The 19,891-nt window shown below is 38.5% G+C and overlaps 1 protein-coding gene and 1 long non-coding RNA gene across 3 annotated transcripts in view; both read left to right on the forward strand.

Moving 5' to 3' along the window:
• LOC309667003 overlaps positions 1–19,891 on the forward strand; it is a 1,042,512-nt gene that overhangs the window by 736,804 nt on the left and 285,817 nt on the right. The window lies entirely within an intron of this gene.
• RGS17 (regulator of G protein signaling 17) overlaps positions 1–19,891 on the forward strand; it is a 100,034-nt gene that overhangs the window by 63,454 nt on the left and 16,689 nt on the right. For both annotated transcript variants that reach the window (XM_082474984.1, XM_082474985.1), the window contains exon 2: positions 3,562–3,705. In XM_082474984.1, coding sequence (XP_082331110.1) covers positions 3,587–3,705 — 119 coding nt within the window. In that variant the 5' untranslated portion in view covers positions 3,562–3,586. The remainder of the gene's footprint in view (positions 1–3,561; positions 3,706–19,891) is intronic.

A 19,891-nucleotide genomic window follows, 5' to 3' on the forward strand; every position in this document is an offset into this window, starting at 1 on the left:
ATGAACATCATTTCATGTGCCTATTGGCCATCTGTATGTCTTCTTTAGAGAACTGCTTATTTAGGTCTTCTGCCCATTTTTCGATTGTGTTGTTTGTTTTTTTGTTGTTTAGTTGTATGAGCTGTTTGTATATTTTGGAAGTTAAGCTCTTGTTGGTCGCATCATTTGCAAATATTTTCTCCCATTCTGTAGGTTGTCTTTTCGTTTTGTTTATGGTTTCCTTTGCTGTGCAAAAGCTTATAAGTTTGATTAGGTCCCATTTGTTCATTTTTGTGTTTATTTCTATTGCCTTGGGAGACCGACCTAGGAAAACATTGCTATGATTTATGTCAGAGAATGTTTTGCCTATGTTCTCTTCCAGGAGTTTTATGGTGTCCTGTCTTCTATTTAAGTCTTTAAGCCATTTCGAGTTTATTTTTGTGTATAGTGTGAGAGTGTTCTAACTTCATTGATTTACATGCATCTTTCCAGCTTTCCCACCACCACTTGGTGAAGAGACTGTCTTTTCTCCATTATATTCTTGCCTTCTTTGTTGAGGATTAATTGACCTTAGGTGTGTGGCTTTATTTCTGGGCTCTCTATTCTGTCCCATTGATCCATATGTCTGTTTTTGTGCCAGTGCCATACTGTTTTGATTACTGTAGCTTTGTAGTATTGTCTGAAGTCTGGGAGGGTTATGCCTCCAGCTTTGTTCTTTTTCCTCAGGACCGCTTTGGCAATTCTAGATCTTTTGTGATTCCTTATAAATTTTAGGATTATTTGTTTTAGTTCTGTGAAAAATGTCATGGGCAATTTGATAGGGATCACATTAAATCTGTAGATTGCTTTGGGTAGTATGACCATTTTAACAATATTAATTCTTCCAATCCAAGATCATGGGATAGTTTTCCATTTCTTTAAATCATCTTCAATTTCCTTTATCAATGTTTTATAGTTCTCAGCATATAAGTTTTTCACCTATTTGGTCAGATTTATTCCTAAGTTTTTTTTTTTTTTTTTTTTGATGTGATTTTAAAAGGGATTGTTTTTTACTTTCCCTTTCTGATATTTCATTGTTAGTGTAAAGAAATGCAACAGATTTCTGTGTGTTAATCTTGTATCCTGATACCTTGCTGAATTCATTTATTAGTTCTAGTAGTTTTTGTGTGGAGTCTTTAGGGTTTTCTATATATAGTATCATGTCATCTGCATATAATGATAATTTTACCTCTTCCCTTCCAGTCTGGATAACTTTTATTTCTTTTTCTTGTCTGACTGCTGTGCTATTCTGCTGTCAGTGCTTGTTACTCCTCTGTGGGTAATTCAGCTTATATCTTTATTTTGGAGTTCTGTGGTTCTATTTTTATGCATATATGTGTGGATTTACTTTTATTTTATAAATCCTGCTGAGCATGTGGTATGCTCTTTCAATGTAAGGCTTTTGTTTGTTTTTTCCTTCCAATTCTGGAAAGTTTCCAGCCAGATTCCTTGAAAATACTTCCCGTTAATATTCTCTGTTAATACTCTCCTGATGATGAAAATCTTGTTGGACACATAGGGGAGTCTTTCAATGTTACTGCTATGCTTGTCTCAATTCCCTTTTTTATGTTTCATCTTTTTATCTCTTTTCACTGGATTCTGGGTACAGTCCTTGACACTTATTCTCTTGGGGGTGGATTTGGGAAGATATTATTCCATCTGAATCTTTTTAATGGCTATGTGTTTTGTTTCTATATTTTCCATTTTTCATTCTGTCTATTCTTGTTTCATTTTTGCCTATATTTGTTCTTATAATTTCTTGTTCTCCTATATGAACAGTTTTTTCCTTTATCACATTGTTTATATTAAACATATATTTATTACACTAATTTTGGATGATTCTGTTATTTGCCTTTGCTCAGGAGTATATTCATTTCATGATTGTTGAGTTGGCTTTCTGATTTTAGTGTTAATTGGATTTTTTGCTTTCAGGCAACACACTGAGTAAGAGGTGTATTTCTCACTCTCACTCTTTATAATGCTTCTCAGTTGTCTCCACTAGCCCCCCAAGACCTTCAGTCCCAAAGTACCTCTTTCATTGGCATCTCAGGATTTCCTCCCATCAAGGAATGGCTTTGGAGACATCCTTGGCCCAGTCACAGAACCTGTGGGCTGCTTGGCTTAGGTCAGGTTTCATTGGCTCTCTATGCATCCTCTCTCTCCTGAAGCTAGGTACCATTGATGGTACAGATAGTTTTTTTAGCAACTTTTTATGAGTGGCAGAAACCCAGCCGCTGATTTTATTCAGGTAAAACTCCGGTCTGAACTCTGGTCTCCCACTACTCATGGTGGAGCATTTTTTACCCCACTAGAGTTTGGAACCTTTGCACCTTTCTGTTCCCATACCTGAATTACAAAATTACTGTGACTTTACCCCCATTTATCTACCATTGTGGTTTTTTCATCTGTTTCTGGTCTAAAGAGATGTTTATCTTATTTTTAAGAATACAGTATTTTTTAAAGTATCTATCATTGTATTCAGAACTGAAAATGTATTTTTTAAAGCATGAGCTCACAATGCCAAAAAAGCCCAAAGTACTTTATGTTTTTAACAAGTATTGTTCTCAGTCACACATATGACAATATATATGTGTGATTTACATACATTGCATATTTGTGAAAATATTATTCAGTAGAATTCATTCCTTTTTCTAAAAGTTCATGCTAAATTTTATATTAGTCTACTAAATAAAATTTTATTTTTTTATCATCAACTAACTCCTAGATCAGTGTTGGTCTTATAAATCTGTAGCAACTCACTTGGCTGCATTTGTAAAGTCACAGGTAGAGCAGCCTGCACCTCAGTATTTTTCTTATCTGCCATGATATATAAATTCCACCAAAATGATTCTCCTGGATTTGATAACTTTTTAGTCTTTCCACGGTTATCTACTAAATGAAAATAAATTTTGAGCAGTGCAGGACAAGGAGGTGATGCCTTTGCTACAGGGACACCTAACACAGAGTAACACATTTTGCCCATATTATCAAGAGAAGGCCCCTGGACGGTGAGCCAGAGTACCAAAAAGGAGATTGTATGTTTTAAAAGGAGATGAGAGAGGACCAAAAACAAACTGTTCTTCACCATGTTATAGAGTTAGAAACCTTGCAGCAATGATTTGTAAAGCTCAAATAACTGTATTGTAAATAATAGCAGAGAAACGAGTTATTCATACCCCCATAACCATTTAAAGGTGTTCATAAAGGCAAGCAGGTGTAATCATCCTTGAGTACAGAAGGAAGTTAAAAATAAATTTTCAAACCTTATCATATTTACCTTGCCAACTGATTCTGATTACGTGGCAACACTTACCAAGATAGTATGTAGCAGATAATGGTCGAAGTTTGTTCCCAAAGTTTTTAGGATATTTGCCTTAAAAAATTTCGGGGGAATTTTCACCTTGACTGCTAAAGCTTATTCATGTTTACCTTTTCTCAAACTATCTTTTCCTGACCCCTCAATTAACGTATGCTTCCTTCAGCATAGGCGACTTAACCCTTATCATAATTTTTTCAGACCTTATGTTTTCTCTCTTCTTTCAGCCAGTTGGGCACTGCAGTAGCTGAAATGCGAAAAAGGCAGCAGCCACAGAATGAAGCAACACCTGCTGTGTCTCAAGCACCCGGAAACCAGAGGCCCAACAACACGTGTTGCTTTTGTTGGTGCTGTTGCTGCAGCTGCTCCTGGTATGTCTTCTTATCTGTGTGACACCACACCTGAGCTGGGTCATAACTGGCGTGAACGTGCACGTCAGCTCTTGGGACCATAGAAACTTCTCAATCTGTCTTTTTTTCTTCCTTTACCAGTAGGAATTACTGGAAACGATCGTTGGTTTAATGCACAAATTTCCATAAACAAAATATAATATTTTCTCAGAATCTACACTGAAATTGGTAGTAAGGTAAAGAATGAAAAATGGTTTTATATCATGGTTTTCTCCATCCGTGCTTCTTAAAGGTATGGGTAAAAATAAGATTATGGCTATGTATTTACTGAACAGTAAACAACATTCTCCCATGTTACAGAAGGTGCAAGAACACTAAGATAATCTCTAGTAGTATTGTATGTAGTATTCAGGGTAGTGTTTTAGTTCTCTGCTATTCCATGGGGGGTTGATTGTTCTGTCACAGAGTTGGGTGGCAACTTCAGCCACAGACTCCTGAAAAGGACAGAAAAAGAAGTGCCGCAGACTCGTGTCCACAGATCTAAAAGGCCAGGGGCTATGATGGGTATGAAGGCCAAGTCAGTTCATTAAAAACTCTGAACTTAGAGCCAGAGAACCTGCTTTCTGTTGCGGTTTTGTCACTGACAGGCTCTGGGACATCAGACAAAGTTGTAATCTCTGTTTTTTGGTTTTCTCACTGGCAAAGTGATGAAGAGTCAGACAAGTTGGTTTTCAAGGTCCCGTCTCGTACTAAATGTCCATGGTTCAGGCACCTTAGAAAACCTGCTTTAGTTCCAAATTCCCAAAGTCTTCAAATAAGAAAATCAGTGAGACCCAGAGTCCTGAGATTTACAAAGATGAGATTCCTCGGGGGGGAGCGGGGGAATGCTAGACTTAATGGAATTTCCAGAGAACCACACGTTTCAGGGTACTGTAAGGCCCAATTCACAGGTGGATCTTTTGGGTTAGCAGTGGTCTCCTGGATCTCCATGACCTGTTTCAAAACCCTAAAGAAAGGCCCAGATGCTTGAGTCATCTTCTCACGCATGATCTCTACAGTTTCTCAATGTCCATATTATGATGGTTGGTGTTATGATATGGTGGCATAATGTTCTATCACAGTGGCCAAAAGAGAAGATGAAATATGTAATGCTCCAGTGGCAGCCTTGGTGTTGAACAAGCTCTGAGCTCTCTAGGAAACTTCATTTCCAGAAAAACCATCTGATATTGTAGCAATCTGGAACGTTTAAAGTAGCTTTTATAAATATCAAAATTGCTTCCCAGATGATGATTCTTTTTTGGGGAAGGTCATGTACGATTCCTTTTTCTTTCATTCTTTAGCCTCAAATTCAGCATTTCAGATGGAGGCAACAGAGTCCTAGAGGAGAGAACTATTTCAATGCAACTGTGTAATATTTTTCTGTCTCATTCCTCAAGAGATCAGCTAGCTCTGGTCTTAATCCGTGAAATACAGGATAGTGACTTAATATGGTGGTTCTGAAATCAGACTGCCTGGGTTCAAACTCTTCATCTTTCACTATTTGTTTGACCTTCAGCAAGTTCCTTAGTGTCTTCAGATTCCCCTTCTATCAAATGACAGTAATAAGAATCCCTACCTCATAAGATTGCTTTAAACATTAAATGAAGTAAAACACATACAAGCTGAGAACAGTGCCTGACCCACAGTATGCATTTAATAAGAGTTAGTTACTGGGCTATTGAACACTTCATATTGGGAAAATAAAATCTCTTTAAAGAAGATCTGGCTTCAAATCATGTATATTTATTTTTAAAGATCAGCTTGTAGATACAATACAAAAAATTATCTTGAAAAGGAAAGCTATTTTATTTTGAGTTTCATATGAAACATCGCAAATATATTGTTACATCGTGTTGAGGATCATATTTCTATTTCTCACTTGCTCTACGCCGTGTTCCAGTAATTAGTATGTGATTTTGTTTGCCTGCAAAAACTTATTTCTGAATTGCTTCAGGATTAAAACACCAAACACTGAAGTTTTTTTGTGCAATATTTGCTGTCAAACAGATGTGTAGTGAGATTTGCTTTTATCTGTCCTACAGATATTTAGCAAGACTTGCTTTTATTAATTCTTAAAGTGCACATTAAATAACAAAATAGTCAACGTGAGCTCGTGAGCATCAGATTGTCACAGAACACAGACCATGGATGGAGAACAAAACAGCTTTTGGAAGCTGCATTAACTCTCCACACGTCTAGGGTGACAGGTATTTGGACCCTAAACACGTGGTGCCTTGGATGCATGTTCTATTAGTTCTAGACGAGAGAGTATCGTTAAGAACTATGTTTGCTAATAATGAGTCATGGACACTCAAGTCCAGGCCATAAAATGCAGAGTCTGTAAACGTATGTCTTCTTTATATGATAAGTGATAGGTAAGGTAATTTCTAATGTAAGCAACTATTTTAAAAAAAAGAATGAAAGTTAAATTGCATTTTAATTGTAACTCTGTTATCTCAGTATAAATGGAGATGTCCTTTACACATGCATTTTTAGAGTATCATAATTTTTGCATTTTGAGTTTAAGGGAAAAAAATTGTAAAGTCTTATTAGAGTGGAAAAAAAAAAAGAAAGAAATCAATGTTCTTCAAATTTTCCAGGCTAGGGGAAAGGAGTATAACAAAAACATTAAAAAAATGTAATTTAGGGACAAAAGAGTTAGAAATAAAAGTATGAAGTAACTGTCATTCGTAAATAGGAATAGTTGTCATGTAGCTGATTTTACCTCCTTCTAAGGAAATAGAGTGCTAAGAAAATAAATTTCTATATCTAGTAATAAATATAAATACCTCACTCAAGCCTCACGTTATGGGTTTTTAAAACAACTTAGTATTTTCCTCAAATTTGCATTTCTCATTCATATTTCATCATCAGCTCCTCTCTCGTGTTTAAATTTATTCCTGCCTTTACAAAATTACCACTATGCTTTATTTTGGGTGGTGATACAGAGCAAATATATAACTGCTGAATAGTTCCACAGTTTCCTTCAAAAATCTCAAAAGTTAGGATTACTTCACGATGTCCTCTCTCCCTGTCAAGGAACTACTTCCTTCCCCAAATCCATCTATCTCCCTTTTCTCCCCAGAGCCCTCCATTTCAAGAAGAGAAAGCAAAGGAATGAGGTTTAGACCATTTAACCTGTGTTACACAAATAAGTCATGGATGCCCGAGTCTCGGCCATCAAGCAGACAGTCTGTAAACTTGCAAGCCCTTCTACACGTGGGACAAAGCTGTTCCCAACAGGAGAGCTTTGTCAAGATCACGTGTCTAGAGATTCAGAATTGTCAAAACAATGTTCCCCTTATATCAGGATTCAAAGAGAATGACCTGCCCCTTCAGGTCGTTAACCCTCTTCCCTTTTCTTTATGAGAAATAAACCTTTTAAAGATGTGGGATCCTCGCAAAACTGCCGACAGTGTGAATCCATGAGGTGGTTCAGACGCCTGTGAAAGTGTGTCGGAAACCAGAAATTGCGTTGTGCTCACAAAACAAGGTGCCACAAAAAGGAGGTAGAAAGAGAGAGCTTCCAAAATGCATTGCGAGCTTAAACCTAATTTCCAAATTGTCCCATGAACCCTCCTCTCCTAACATCAGAGGTTAAACTAAAATAACCCAGAGTATTTTTTTCAAGGAAATCTCTAGCTGCTAATCCACTTCTGCTTTAATTCCTCGTTGCTCCCAGGGGTATCCTGGCAAGCAAAACAGATTGCTATGTTTACTTATAAAAAATGAGAACTCAACAGACTTCAGATACCATGCCTCCAAAATGTTCCATTGGCTTCTCAAGCTGCTGCATGGTGGTGAGGGGATCACCGGGGTGGGGCAGCCTCAGGCTCCCCACCTACAGTTTCCAAGGGAATGGTTCTCTCTTTCGCTACTTTACTTACTAGATTAGTGTATAAGCTTTTGTTTGGAAGAAAAAAATGTCCTCACTTAAAAACTAATGTTCAGAAGACTCTGTGTCTCATTTTACAGATAAGGCAACTGAAGACTTGCCTACTGTCACTAAGCTCATTAACGACAGAAGTGGGACTAAAATGCAAGTCTCTTAATATCCCAGTCCATTGTTTTGTCCATTTTAAGAGAACACTTCCAAACTTTTCATTTCCAGGCTGGATATGAACCGTTTCCAAAGCTTTTTACTTGGCAAACTCTTCAAGAATTATATTAAGTAAACACTTTTCAAATGGAATTCACGATCCCATGCACTACTATGTATTGCCTACAAGATTTGGTCCACTGCATCGGATGGTCTCCATTCTTCTCGGGAGAAATTGGTCAGAACATTAGTACATTAAATAGCCCTGTGAAAGCTAAAATTGTCTCCCTTTTGACACGTTAGTTTCCAGACCACGGAACAGATCTGACTAAGTAAACTTTAAGCACTTCATAAACATACTTTTGGTTGCCCCTCCCTCCATTTTTAACAAGTACCACAGCCTCTATAATTCAAAACAGTGCAAAAATAATGTCCTATTTTATCCTCTGACACTGTCACACTTTAGCTCTTTGCCAGTGGAAACACTAAAACGCATGCTTTAAAAGCCAAAGGATATTTTTTGAAAGGAAAAACAAAATCCGCGTCTGCTCCATGGTAAAGAAACCACCCCCTGGAAATAAATCTGCTCACACATGCAAGCTGAATCATTTCATCTAAGGCACCAGTGAAGAAGCAGTCTTTTCTCTAGCTGTCACCCTCAGAGACCTGATTCATCTCACATGGGAGCACAACTTATCTGCATAGGATTTCCAAAGGACGTGTAACCAGACCATCAAAAATATCACTTACAAAGAACTCTAGTTTTGAAAACTCTATCTCACCATGTCATAGGTAAAATTTTTCAGTAGTTTCTATAACTTACACAATCTTTTAAACGCACACAATCAGAAGACATGTACCAAAAATGAACCCAGGTTTCCCAGGCCATATACACAAAACCAAAAAGTGCACGTTGGCACAATGGACCATCTCTATGTCATGCACTTGTTTATTCACTCCTTTACAGCTGATTGAATGCTAATTATTTCCTGGTACTGTTGATGTCATTAGCTTTCACCAGATTCTCCCTGCGTCTACATTGACAGGGAACAAATGCTCAATAAGCAACTGAACATGGACATGAACATTTGGTTTACTCCCCAGGTCACCCTCCAGAAAAGTTTAGGATTCAAGCTGCCTCTGCCAATAGAATGCCTTGACCCTTTTCCAAGGAAAGCACACCATTCTTCTTTTTTTAATTTTATTGGAGTAGAGTTGATTTACAATGTTGTGTTAGTTTCAGGTGTACAGCATCGTGATTCAGTTATACATATACATATATTCATTCTTTTTCAGATTCTTTTCCCATTTAGGTTATTACAGAATACTGAGTAGAGTTCTCTGTGCTCTACAGTAAGTCCTTGTTGGTTATCTGTTTTATATATAGTAGTGTTTGTATGTTCATCCCAAGCTCCTAATTTACCCCTCCCCCCTACGTTTCCCCTTTGGTAACCATAAGTTTGTTTTCAAAATCTGTATGTTTCTGTTTTGTAAATAAGTTCATTTATATCATTTATTTTAAAATTAGGTTCCACAAATGAGTAATATCATATAATACTTGTCTTTCTCTGACTTACTTCACTTAGTATGATAATCTCTAGGTCCATTCATGTTGCTGCAAATGGCATTATTCCATTCTTTTTCATGGCTGAGTAATATTCCATTGTATATATGAACCACATCTTCTTTATCCCTTCCTTTTTGACTCTGTGTTTACTGTAAATGTACATTTTTTCTGAGTGTCACATTGCAGTGCTTAGACCATCAATGGAAAAATGGATGTGAAGAAAACAAAATACTAGATGAAAATATCATACCCAATTTTATTTAAGAGAGTAGAAAGAACCAAAACAGAATGGAGAAAGAAGATTAAATTAATTCCAGCTAGAAGAAAGCAAGAGCCAGCCACGAAGGTCAGGCAGCTCACAGCCAGTGGAAGCGAGGTCGGGGAGGAACCAAGGACGTGTCCTGCTGGCTGTCTCGAGGACACCTGTGGGGTCACCTCTGTCATGATTCCCGTGAGGTGGAAGGTCAGAAGGAGAGGGAAGAGTCCAAGTGTGAGGAGCCTGGTGAGGGATCGCAGAGCTGAGGGAGGGGGAGGGGGGAGGGGGGAAGGGGAAAGTCAGAGAGCGGAAGCCTCAGAGGATGTGGAAGGGGAACGCCACCCCCCGCCTGGCCCTGCGGTGAGTGGAGAGGAGCCGCCTCGGAGAGACGGAGTGCCAGGTGGGGCGGGGAGAGGACGTGGGCCTTCCCAAGTCGAGATGTAGGAGAGTTCTGACGTGGAAAGGGCGTTCCAAAGAAAACACAGATGGGTCCTCAGGAGGGGAGAGGGTGGATGGTGAGAGGAACCTCGCTCTGTGAAGAAGCCCAGAATTCTAAAGTGACAGGAGGAGACAGACTGTAGGCGAAGAGGCTGGGCAGTGCGTCCAAGGACAGCACTTGGCACCGAGACTTGAGTGCCGTCCACGGGCCCACATACTCCAGTTGGCTTCAAGTCATTTCAGGGTCAGATCCGGGGAGGATCTCTCAATCTCAGCTGACTCACTGTATGTCGTGATGGGGTGGGTGAGGGCCATCTGGGTCTCAAAGGGCAGGATGTGGTGGAGCTTCTCAATGACCTTGGCAGTGGGCCGGTGTGCTGGTCATCCCCATGGCCACGCTTCCCTCTGCCCTGGACAAGCCTGCACACTTGGGGGGGCCGCTCTGACGCCCAACTCACTGTGCTGGTTTTCATACCAGTGACTCTCCCTCTGTTTGACATGCATTTTTGTTTTTTAGGTGAAGGCCTTCAGTAAAATTATGTTATATGGATTTTATAGTGGAATTCACAGCCATTCATATCAGTCAGTTGGCACTGGGCCTTTTCCTAAACGTATACTAAAGTTTTAAAATAACTAAAAGTATATTTTGGCTTATAACATAATATTTGGCACATAGTAGGTGTTTAATGAATAATAAGGTGTTGAATGGTTGATGGAATTTGGATTTTCCAATTGAGTCTACTTTATAAAATATGGAAATTTGTATCACAGATTTTGTTTTTCAAAAATTACAGGTATATTCTCCTATCATTAGCATAATGACGTGACAGCTAATACGCGTTAGGGAACCACCAGATTTCTTCTTATGCACCATGTTCTTCATTCCCCTGTGTGTGTGTTAGTAGCAGTACTAGTACTAGTAGTACTAGCAGTTAGTAGTAGAGAAAGGCCAGGATTCCAGGAGGGAGTGCTAAAATCTGGTTAGTACTACTGGGATATAAAGTCAAGAAGGACAAAATAGAAGACTAGAGAGACGATGACAAGTAATAAAATGCCTTTTATGGCATATTAAGAAGTTAAGACTTTACACCATTTTGGTTATGGTAAGTGACTGAACATGATTAAGTAAGAAGGGGACAAAGTCCATTTTATGTTTTAAGTATATCCCTGTGGAGACCTTGGAAAGTGTGTGGAAGGACAGGACAGAAACAGGAAGCATGTTAGAAGACTTCTGTAATAGTCTCGGTGAAAGATGCAAGGGGCTCAAAATTAAAGGTGATTAAAAGGAATGGAGAGATTCCAGTTTCAAGAAAAAGGAAGTACTGTCAAGAATTTGCAATAGACGTAAAGTAGAAGGGAAGGATAACGCCATTGCTTTGCTTGAGGGGCCGGGTTGATGGTAAGCCCATCAGATGAGAGAATGCTGGAACAGGAGGTGGTTTAGGCCAGGATAGGATGGTGGGTTGGGCTCGCTCCGTGTGTGGTACCCAAGGATTAGCTGTGGAAATGATTTTGAAGCTTGCAGGGCATGTCTTGATTAGATATAACAATCAGGGAGTCATCAGCATACAATATACAGGAGATAAAGAGGATGGCCCAGCATGAAGAGCAGTGAGCTACAGGCTGAAACCTCAAATATAAATCCTTAAACCCACTACTGGGCATATAGTCCAGGGAAAACTATAATTCAAAAAGACACATGCACCCCAATGTTCATTGCAGCTCTATTTACAATAGCCAGGACATGGAAGCAACCTAAATGTCCATCAACAGAGGAATGGCTAAAGAAGATGTCGTACGTATATACAATGGAATATTAGTCAGCCATAAAAAGGAATGAAATTGGGTCATTTGTAGAGACATGGATGGACCTAGAGACTGTCGTACAGAGTGAAGTAAGTCAGAAGGAGAAAAACAAATATCGTATTTTAACGCATATATGTGGAATGTAAAAAAATGATATAGATGATCTTATCTGCAAAGCAGAAATAGAGACACAGACATAGAAAACAAACATATGGATGGATACCAAGGGGGAAGTGGGGAGTGGGATGAATTGGGAGATGGGGATTGACATATATACACTATTGATACTAAGTATAAAATAGATAACTAATGAGAACCTACTGTATAGCACAGGGAACTCTACTCAATGCTCTGTGGTGACCTAAATGGGAAGGAAATCCAAAAAAGAGGGGATATATATATACATACAGCTGATTCACTTTGCTGTACAGTAGAAACTAACACAATGTTGTAAAGCAATTATACTCCAATAAAAATAAAAAATTTAAAAAAGCCTTTAAAGAGAAAGCAGTGCAGCTCTGCAAACACGGAATGCAGAGACTAGACAGTCTGGGAGGTAACATACAAAACACACCACTGGGCTGGCACAGAAGCCCAGACAGTAAAGAGTTTCACACAGAAGGGAATGATGGATGTTGCAAACACACCAAGGAGGTCTGATGGGATAAGAATCATAAAACTTCTTGTCATCTGGCCTACCAGGAAGTTATCAGTGAACTCTGTGAGAATCAAGCATCTCCTTAAGGTGCACGAGGAAGAAGAAGTCAGAGAGAAAAGCTGCTGAGTGCAGCCCTTTTCAAAGGCACTGAGACACCCTGATCTTTGGGGGTGAAGATTCAAGTTGGGGGAAGCCAGCGTTCCCTTTCTGACTTAATCAAAGCAAATTATTCAATTTCTAAAACAATGTGAAATCCAGCCCTTCTAAATCCCGGCCAAATGTATTAGCTATCTGGACAAAGTTTAAGAACTGCCCACCCATCCCAGCCTCTGCAAATCAATAATAATACAAAAACTGAGGTTATGACATTTTGCTACCCCTAACCTATCTATAAAATGTCATAGTTGTGCTACATCTGATTGAAATTAATATTAATTATTTTCATCTCTCTCACTGGAACTCTTTATTAGTCCTTTTAAACCTAACTTATTTAGGTCTAGGCCTGGTAGACCTATTAAAATCTGCCTGATGTTTTAGGACATCACTCAAGAATTACTATTTACTTGTCAGATAAGACAATAAAATCCACTTCTAGCAAATATGAAGTTGATTGTATAATAATTCTGCTTCATTGGGTTTTATAAATATTATAATTTTCGATGCTATAAAATTCATATCTTTGTTTCAGATATCAATATACTATATATTAATGTACATTTCATGCCTGGGAGCATGTGCTCCTAAGTAGAAAGCAAATTTCTGCCATTGCTACTTTTCTGTATACAGAAACATAGATTATTTAAAAGCACAAAACCCTTTTAATTGACCAATTTCATAAGTAATAGTTGAATAATAACTTCATATGTTTCATTGTAAATAGATGTGGTCTTGCCATATTTAAAGATTTCACACAAATTCTAATAACATGCCTTCCTCATATAAAGCCTACTTTCAAGAGGCAGCACTGGGGAGGGAAGAAAACCACACTGGAATTAGACCTGGATGCATCTCAGTTTCATAACATATAACTGTGAAATGTTTGGCAAGCTGCTCAAGCTCTCTGAGCTTTAGTTTCTTCATCTGTAAGATGGGATTCACAACAGTTACTTTAGGGTTCAGTTTCTTTCAGGAACCCCTGAATAATCCTTTATTGATAGATATTATTTGCAAGTCTCAGGCTGAAAGGAAATTACCAGACTTTGGCCACTGTATGCTTAGCATGTTCTATTTCCATGTTGTCAGTTAACGTAACAGAACCTGTTTTCTGCATTCAGTATCCCTGGTCCTTTCTCCCCAACTCTCACATGAACCAGCACAGGTATAACTCGGCATTCCTGGAGCATGGACCACACGCTCCTTGATACACAGAGTGATGTGAGTTCATCGTATCCTGGGGTTAAGTCTCCCCACAGATCAGGATTGTTGCCTTCAATCATAGTTGTTCTCAAGGATGCTCCCACCTCATCCCAAACATACTCACACACACAGTAACTGGAAAATCCCCGGGGACAAATGAATGGGTGGATGGGTAAGTGACCCTGCCAGCAAGCAGATGTTTTTCTGAGTCAACTGCTAGGGTTTTAACCTTTTCATTGTCCTTTTTAGAATAGAGACACAACTTAACTAAAGCTAGAAGCTTGAGCTCCAACTTAACTGATGCATTTAAAGATCTGGATGATTACATGCCATTTTAATAACAGTGTCTACTAACTAAATAAAAGTCCATTTGGCTTTTTCGCATCCAAGATATTTGCTTTCCCACAAAAGCATCCACTAACTTAATTATGACTTACAGGGAAAATTACAGTGGGTTGAAGGAAGAGCTTAAAATAGGCTTTCAGTCAACCTGAGAACTGAAGTAGAGGATTCTATTGATTGGTGTATGTTATAGAAAGTACATCTAAATATTCAATCCTATAATTCTCTTAATGTTAAGGGGGAAAAAAAGAAATTCTATATATGCCAAATAGGAGGCTTTGGTTATTTAACTGAACATCAGCTGACATAGTAGATCCAGATTTTAACCAGGTAATAACTTGTTAAATGCAGTTGGCATTCTAAACCAAATGAATGTCCATGAACCTAAAATACGTGGCTTAGAGTGTGAAATAAAAATTTAATACCAATAGAAAAAGGGAGTTTTGGAAACCCATCTTTTCCAACAAAAGCATGTATAGAGGGAAATTGGTAGCAAAGAGGGCGAGTATGAAAAGACGAAGTGATTTTGTTTTCAGTTTCCCTGCAGCAAAAGAAGCAATTAACGTTTACATACAACCCAAACTGGGACTGAAATCGTTTGGAGAATCCACTTTCACAGTGGCTCTTTGAAAACATTTGAAATAACAAAAAAATTTCCTGCCTGTTGGTTGCTAAAAACCTTTTCTAATTAATTTGTTCTAAGAATGTATCACCCAAGATCTATATTACCCCAGCAAGAGACATAATTAGAGTTCAAACAGCTTATTATTGGAAAGGATAACTACGATGTTAATAGGATTATGCCTGACCCTTTTTTAAGACTAAAGTATTCCTAAATTAAATGACCTAGGGCGGGAAGTATCCAGAACATTTCCTAAATAGCAAAAAGGAAAACTGGGTGTAATTATGTACACCTGTCAAGATTAAATTTATCCCTTTTGAGCATATTTCACTCACAGAAAATTTGATGACTCTTTTCAAAGTCCTTAGAAAGATGTAATTATCAAAACCCCATACATATAAGAATAGATTTTTTTTCCAAATAAGGGTAAACTTAGAAACTTTTTCAGTTTTATTGAGTTGACTAAAATATTTTATTTATAAAGGCAACACAGCCCTCTAGTGGACAGATTTTTAATAGCGGGTTATTTTACTTCTGCTAGGCTTTAAATCTATAAAATAAAAGCTTAAACGAAATGAAACACTTGTTTTATAATATATGATACATGATTATGAAAAATAGGAGGAGTACTTCTAGGGGCAATGTTTATTGAGACAAGTGTTGAATAACATTTCCAGACACATTTCTAACCACCATTCCCATCCTTACGCACCCCAGTCAAAACCAACTTGTTCTACCAAAATGTAGAAATGAAAGAGATAAGGTTCAAGACATAGGTTTGATTATAACTGAGTTTTTATATGTCTGAAGTGGTAGATCGTATATGGCTACTGTCCCCCCTTCTGCTGCCTTTTTTCTTCCTTTTTATAGTCCTTTCTAAGCAATGCATCAGTGCACCTCTCCTTTCCCTTCTCCCCAAAGTTGTCTTTGCCGGTGGGAGCGAGTTGTACGTCCCATGGTGCTCTTTGCAGTAACAACATCTGTTCTGGAGTCATGAGTGGCACCACCTCTTCTTCCCCTTGTCAGGCTTTGTTGTCAAACCTTCTCTAACAGCTCCTTTTTCCCTGGCAATCTCAAGTTCCAGGCAATCAAGAAGTTGCTCCTCACCAATATCTGCTGTATATTCAGTCCTCTGGGCAATACCTCCTGCAGACTGGCAGCTGTGGGGTAATGTTGTTAGAAGGGGCTGTGCCCTCAAGACATGGGTTTGTGATAAGAGGTTTACCCTTTCCAGACATTTAAGAGCAATCCATTTCTCTAAATACCTGAAAAGGTAAAATACCACAAGTAATTCTTCTATATCAAGAGAAAAAGCATTGCACAGCGAAAATGAACCTGAAATAAGAAGTCGGAAGGTGTGAGTTCCATTGCTGGGCCTGATATGCTTTAGTTGTGGGTATTGAGTAAGTCAACCTTGGTGACTGCTTTTTCTTAAATCAGATGGGAATGATTAATAACAAAGCCCCTGCTTACCTTACAGGACTGTTGTGAGGAAGAAATGGTAAGGTGTTGTATGCGGAAGTGTTTTATAATAACAGCACGGTGTAAGTTTTTACTCCCTCTAGTTGAAATAAAAAACTCTTTGATAAACTTGGAATTGTCATTTTAATATGCCACCAATTTGCCCCTCCACTGAATTAAGCATGTGTAATAATTTGCCTTTTTTGTCACAAGTGTTTAGTCTTTGCTTTCAACCTTGTGTAGTAGGTCACTACCTTTGTCCCCATTATGAATGGGGAAAATAAAGCTTGGAAAACCAAAATCGTCGTAAAGGAGATATATTCGAGATCTGGAGTCCACCTCATTGTTTTCTTGGCCCGTTACATAACCACACCTCCCTGACTATTCTAACTTATTGCTTCCATCCTGAAACATCTGATTTGTCCATTTTGCTCTGCATTGATACCATGCATTTTTACAACTCTACACATGATTTTACCCCCTCTGCTTGGAATTCTCCTTGTCTAGGTCTCCATCTGGCAAACACATTTATTTCAACTCTCATTGCAATGCTCTGTGATGCCTATTTAACTGTCAGAGCTCCTCAGTTTCAGAGCCTCTGTCTTGTTCAGCTTGACTTTCCAACACAGACACCGCTGCATAAATCGGTGTCTCATACATGTTTGTAAATCGTTGTTGATGCCTAAATAAAGCTGTAGTATTATTTTACCATGGTATTTTGACTGAGAAAAATGACACATTTAAAGAATAACTTAGCAATTTTTTTCAGAACCTGAAGGAAGTTGATTCCATTTTTGCACTGGGAAATTTGAGGTAGAATTGTTAAATGTAAAGGAAAAGCTGATAGTACAATGTGAGAATATTAAAATAATGAATTGCCTTTACCAATGACAGTGGTTCTTTCTTGAGCCTTGATGTCATACTGTATTAAATGTAAGCATCTTATTAATTCCTCAGCTGAGTGTTTGTGTAAAGATATGTGGTTTTGTGATCAGCCTCTACCCCAGAGTTACCATAGCTACTGCAAAGTTTTCATCTTATTTGCAACCATTTCAAGGATTCTCCCTAAGAACCAATTGTTTTCTGAAAGTAGACTGTCTTCCAAAAGAGTCCCCACACATAGCCATGATGATGAACCAGTAGGTAAGCTCGTTAAAGGGCAGTAGGTAATGTTTTCCCTACCCCACTACCCAAACTCCCCTGTAAACAAACAAAAAATCCACCCACACACAAAGAGGGCATAGTTCCTTATTTTCTGAAGTATACCAAATGTATTTCTCTCTTCTCAACGTCACTATTCGAGACAATCTCTAATAAGATTTTATATACTTATTTTAATATTCTTAGCATAGGCTATTGGCATTTTCTCCCATAAAATATTTCAGCTTTGACCAAGACTGCCACAGTGAGCATTGTATATGCATTCTGTTCTCTTCATGGCTTTAGCTGTTTAAAAAGTGGAAATGTTAGTTCAAAATATTACAAGCATTGTAAAAGTGAAAAAGAACACGTCTCTACGTGACCCCTCACATTAAGCTTGATGTTTTCCTTTTAGAGCTTTTCTCCAGCACATATATATATATCAAATATGTCCTGTATTTTATTACCTTAAACGAACCCACTGTATTACTTACAGCAAGACCAAGTAAAATTGGGGACAGACATTAGTCATGCCTAAGACATAGATGGCAAACAGTCTAGTACCAAGTCTCCTATCATTTTCTCCATTTCTCTTCATCTTAAAATGGCATTATTTTAATGGTTCTTGATAATTGAAACTTTGAAACCGATTTTTAAAGAACAGTCCTAAAGGACAACTGATTTAAAAAGGACACATCGATTGCTAAAGGTCAGTTTCTTTCTACAGGGCAATGTTGTGTCCAGTATTAGATCAAGAAATGGAGGAAACGGTGAACAGTTAGGCACTTATTGAATGTCTGTTATAAGTAGTTTTAGTACAAATGTGTGTCCATATTTTACCATCTGTAGAAATCAAAGATATAAACACAACCCAATATTTCATAATGATCACTCTAATATGGTGGCATTTGGGATGTTTGTAAATATCACAGAAACAGATACAAGAGCCAGAATTCATCTTCAGAAACTTGTGAATCATGTATGTAGATTCCAGATTTGTTGCTCCACAGCAAAGACACAATGGAGAACACATTTTTTCAAAGATGTTGTGTTTCAGAGTTTTTTCAAATAAGGATACCTGCATTGGTGTGGCACGCTCCGTAGGATACTGTGTGGAAATGTAACTGAAACAAATTCTCAAGGAGTTTATTCTTTAATCAGCCAAGCAAGCTCATTTTCCAGTCTTGTTATAGTCCCTCAGTATGTGTGCACACACACGTATGAGCTCGGTGAAGCTTGGCAGAATGAATACTAATTTCCTATATAAATGTGATCTTTCTACGATTTACCCCCCAAGTTGCATATTTTATACATTTGGCATCATTAGTTTCTCCCAGGAAATGTCACAGCATATTGTCAATGGTGTCTTCCTATCTCCTCCCACCCACTCTCCCATAATTACCGGAAATACATCAAATTCCAGAGAGGCACCTTTACTCAAAGACACTTTGAGAAGTTAATGATGTTCCCCTCCAACACATTCCTAACCTGCAGACACGGTCACAGCTGGGCAGGCAGAGACTCAACCAGCTGTGCCGCTCTCTGAATCCCCCCCTCGCTGCTTCCTCGCGGCTCCGCACACTGAAGGCTGAGAGGGGTCTGGAATTGCTGACTACCTTGCAGAGCAATCGTCAGTCTTCTGGGCATTTGAGTAACAATCAAACTATAGTTTCTGCTTCCCAGAATTCCTTGGGCCATACCACCTCTGTGAGAGGTTTCTCCTTTTCTACACCAGTAAATCTGCCACGTTCCCTAGAAACTGGTAGAGGAGAACTTAATTTACTTCCCTCTGACATTTTATTTTTTTCATTGATGTGTCCTGTTTCTGACTGAAGAATCCTTTCCACTTCCTATTGAGTTCTCTTTTCTCCAGGTGGTCCAATGTCGCAACTAAATTTTCCATCTGGTCCCACTTTCAGTTGTAGATTGACCCCTTTGCCTTCCCGTCTTTGCTACATTCTCTCCATCCTCACCCTTGCACCTGAGAATGAATGAATGAATGAGACATCTCTCCGCTTCCCTTACCGGATGTTCCAGATCAATAATAGCTAATTGTTGGAAGCTTTCGCGCACTAAGCCACAACCATGTTTGGTGCCGCTTTTCTGCATTCACATAAGTACTCTATTGCCTCAGTGCCTATCAGAGAGCATGGTTCATAATAACAGTTACAGGGTGGTTCAAGAGAATTGGGTTCAAATTCCAATCATACCGCATATTTAGTGCCTGCCTTTGGGCCAACCTACCAGACAGCTCTGTGCCTCACTTTGCTCATCTGTAAAATGGGGATAGTAAAATTAAAGTAAAAGAACAGTGCCTGGCACATAATAGGTACTAGAAAATAATAGTTTCCATTTCCCTTTGTTGAATAAATAATGAATGAACAACTGAAAGAGACATCATCTAACTTCTTTTGCTCTCTGACAGGCTCTCATGAAGCTTCTCGGCTTCTAGACAGAGGGATCAATTTGCTAATTCAGTAGCT

Source organism: Balaenoptera physalus (genome assembly GCF_965194825.1).
Source record: "Balaenoptera physalus genome assembly, chromosome: 9".
Lineage (NCBI taxonomy): Eukaryota > Metazoa > Chordata > Mammalia > Artiodactyla > Balaenopteridae > Balaenoptera > Balaenoptera physalus.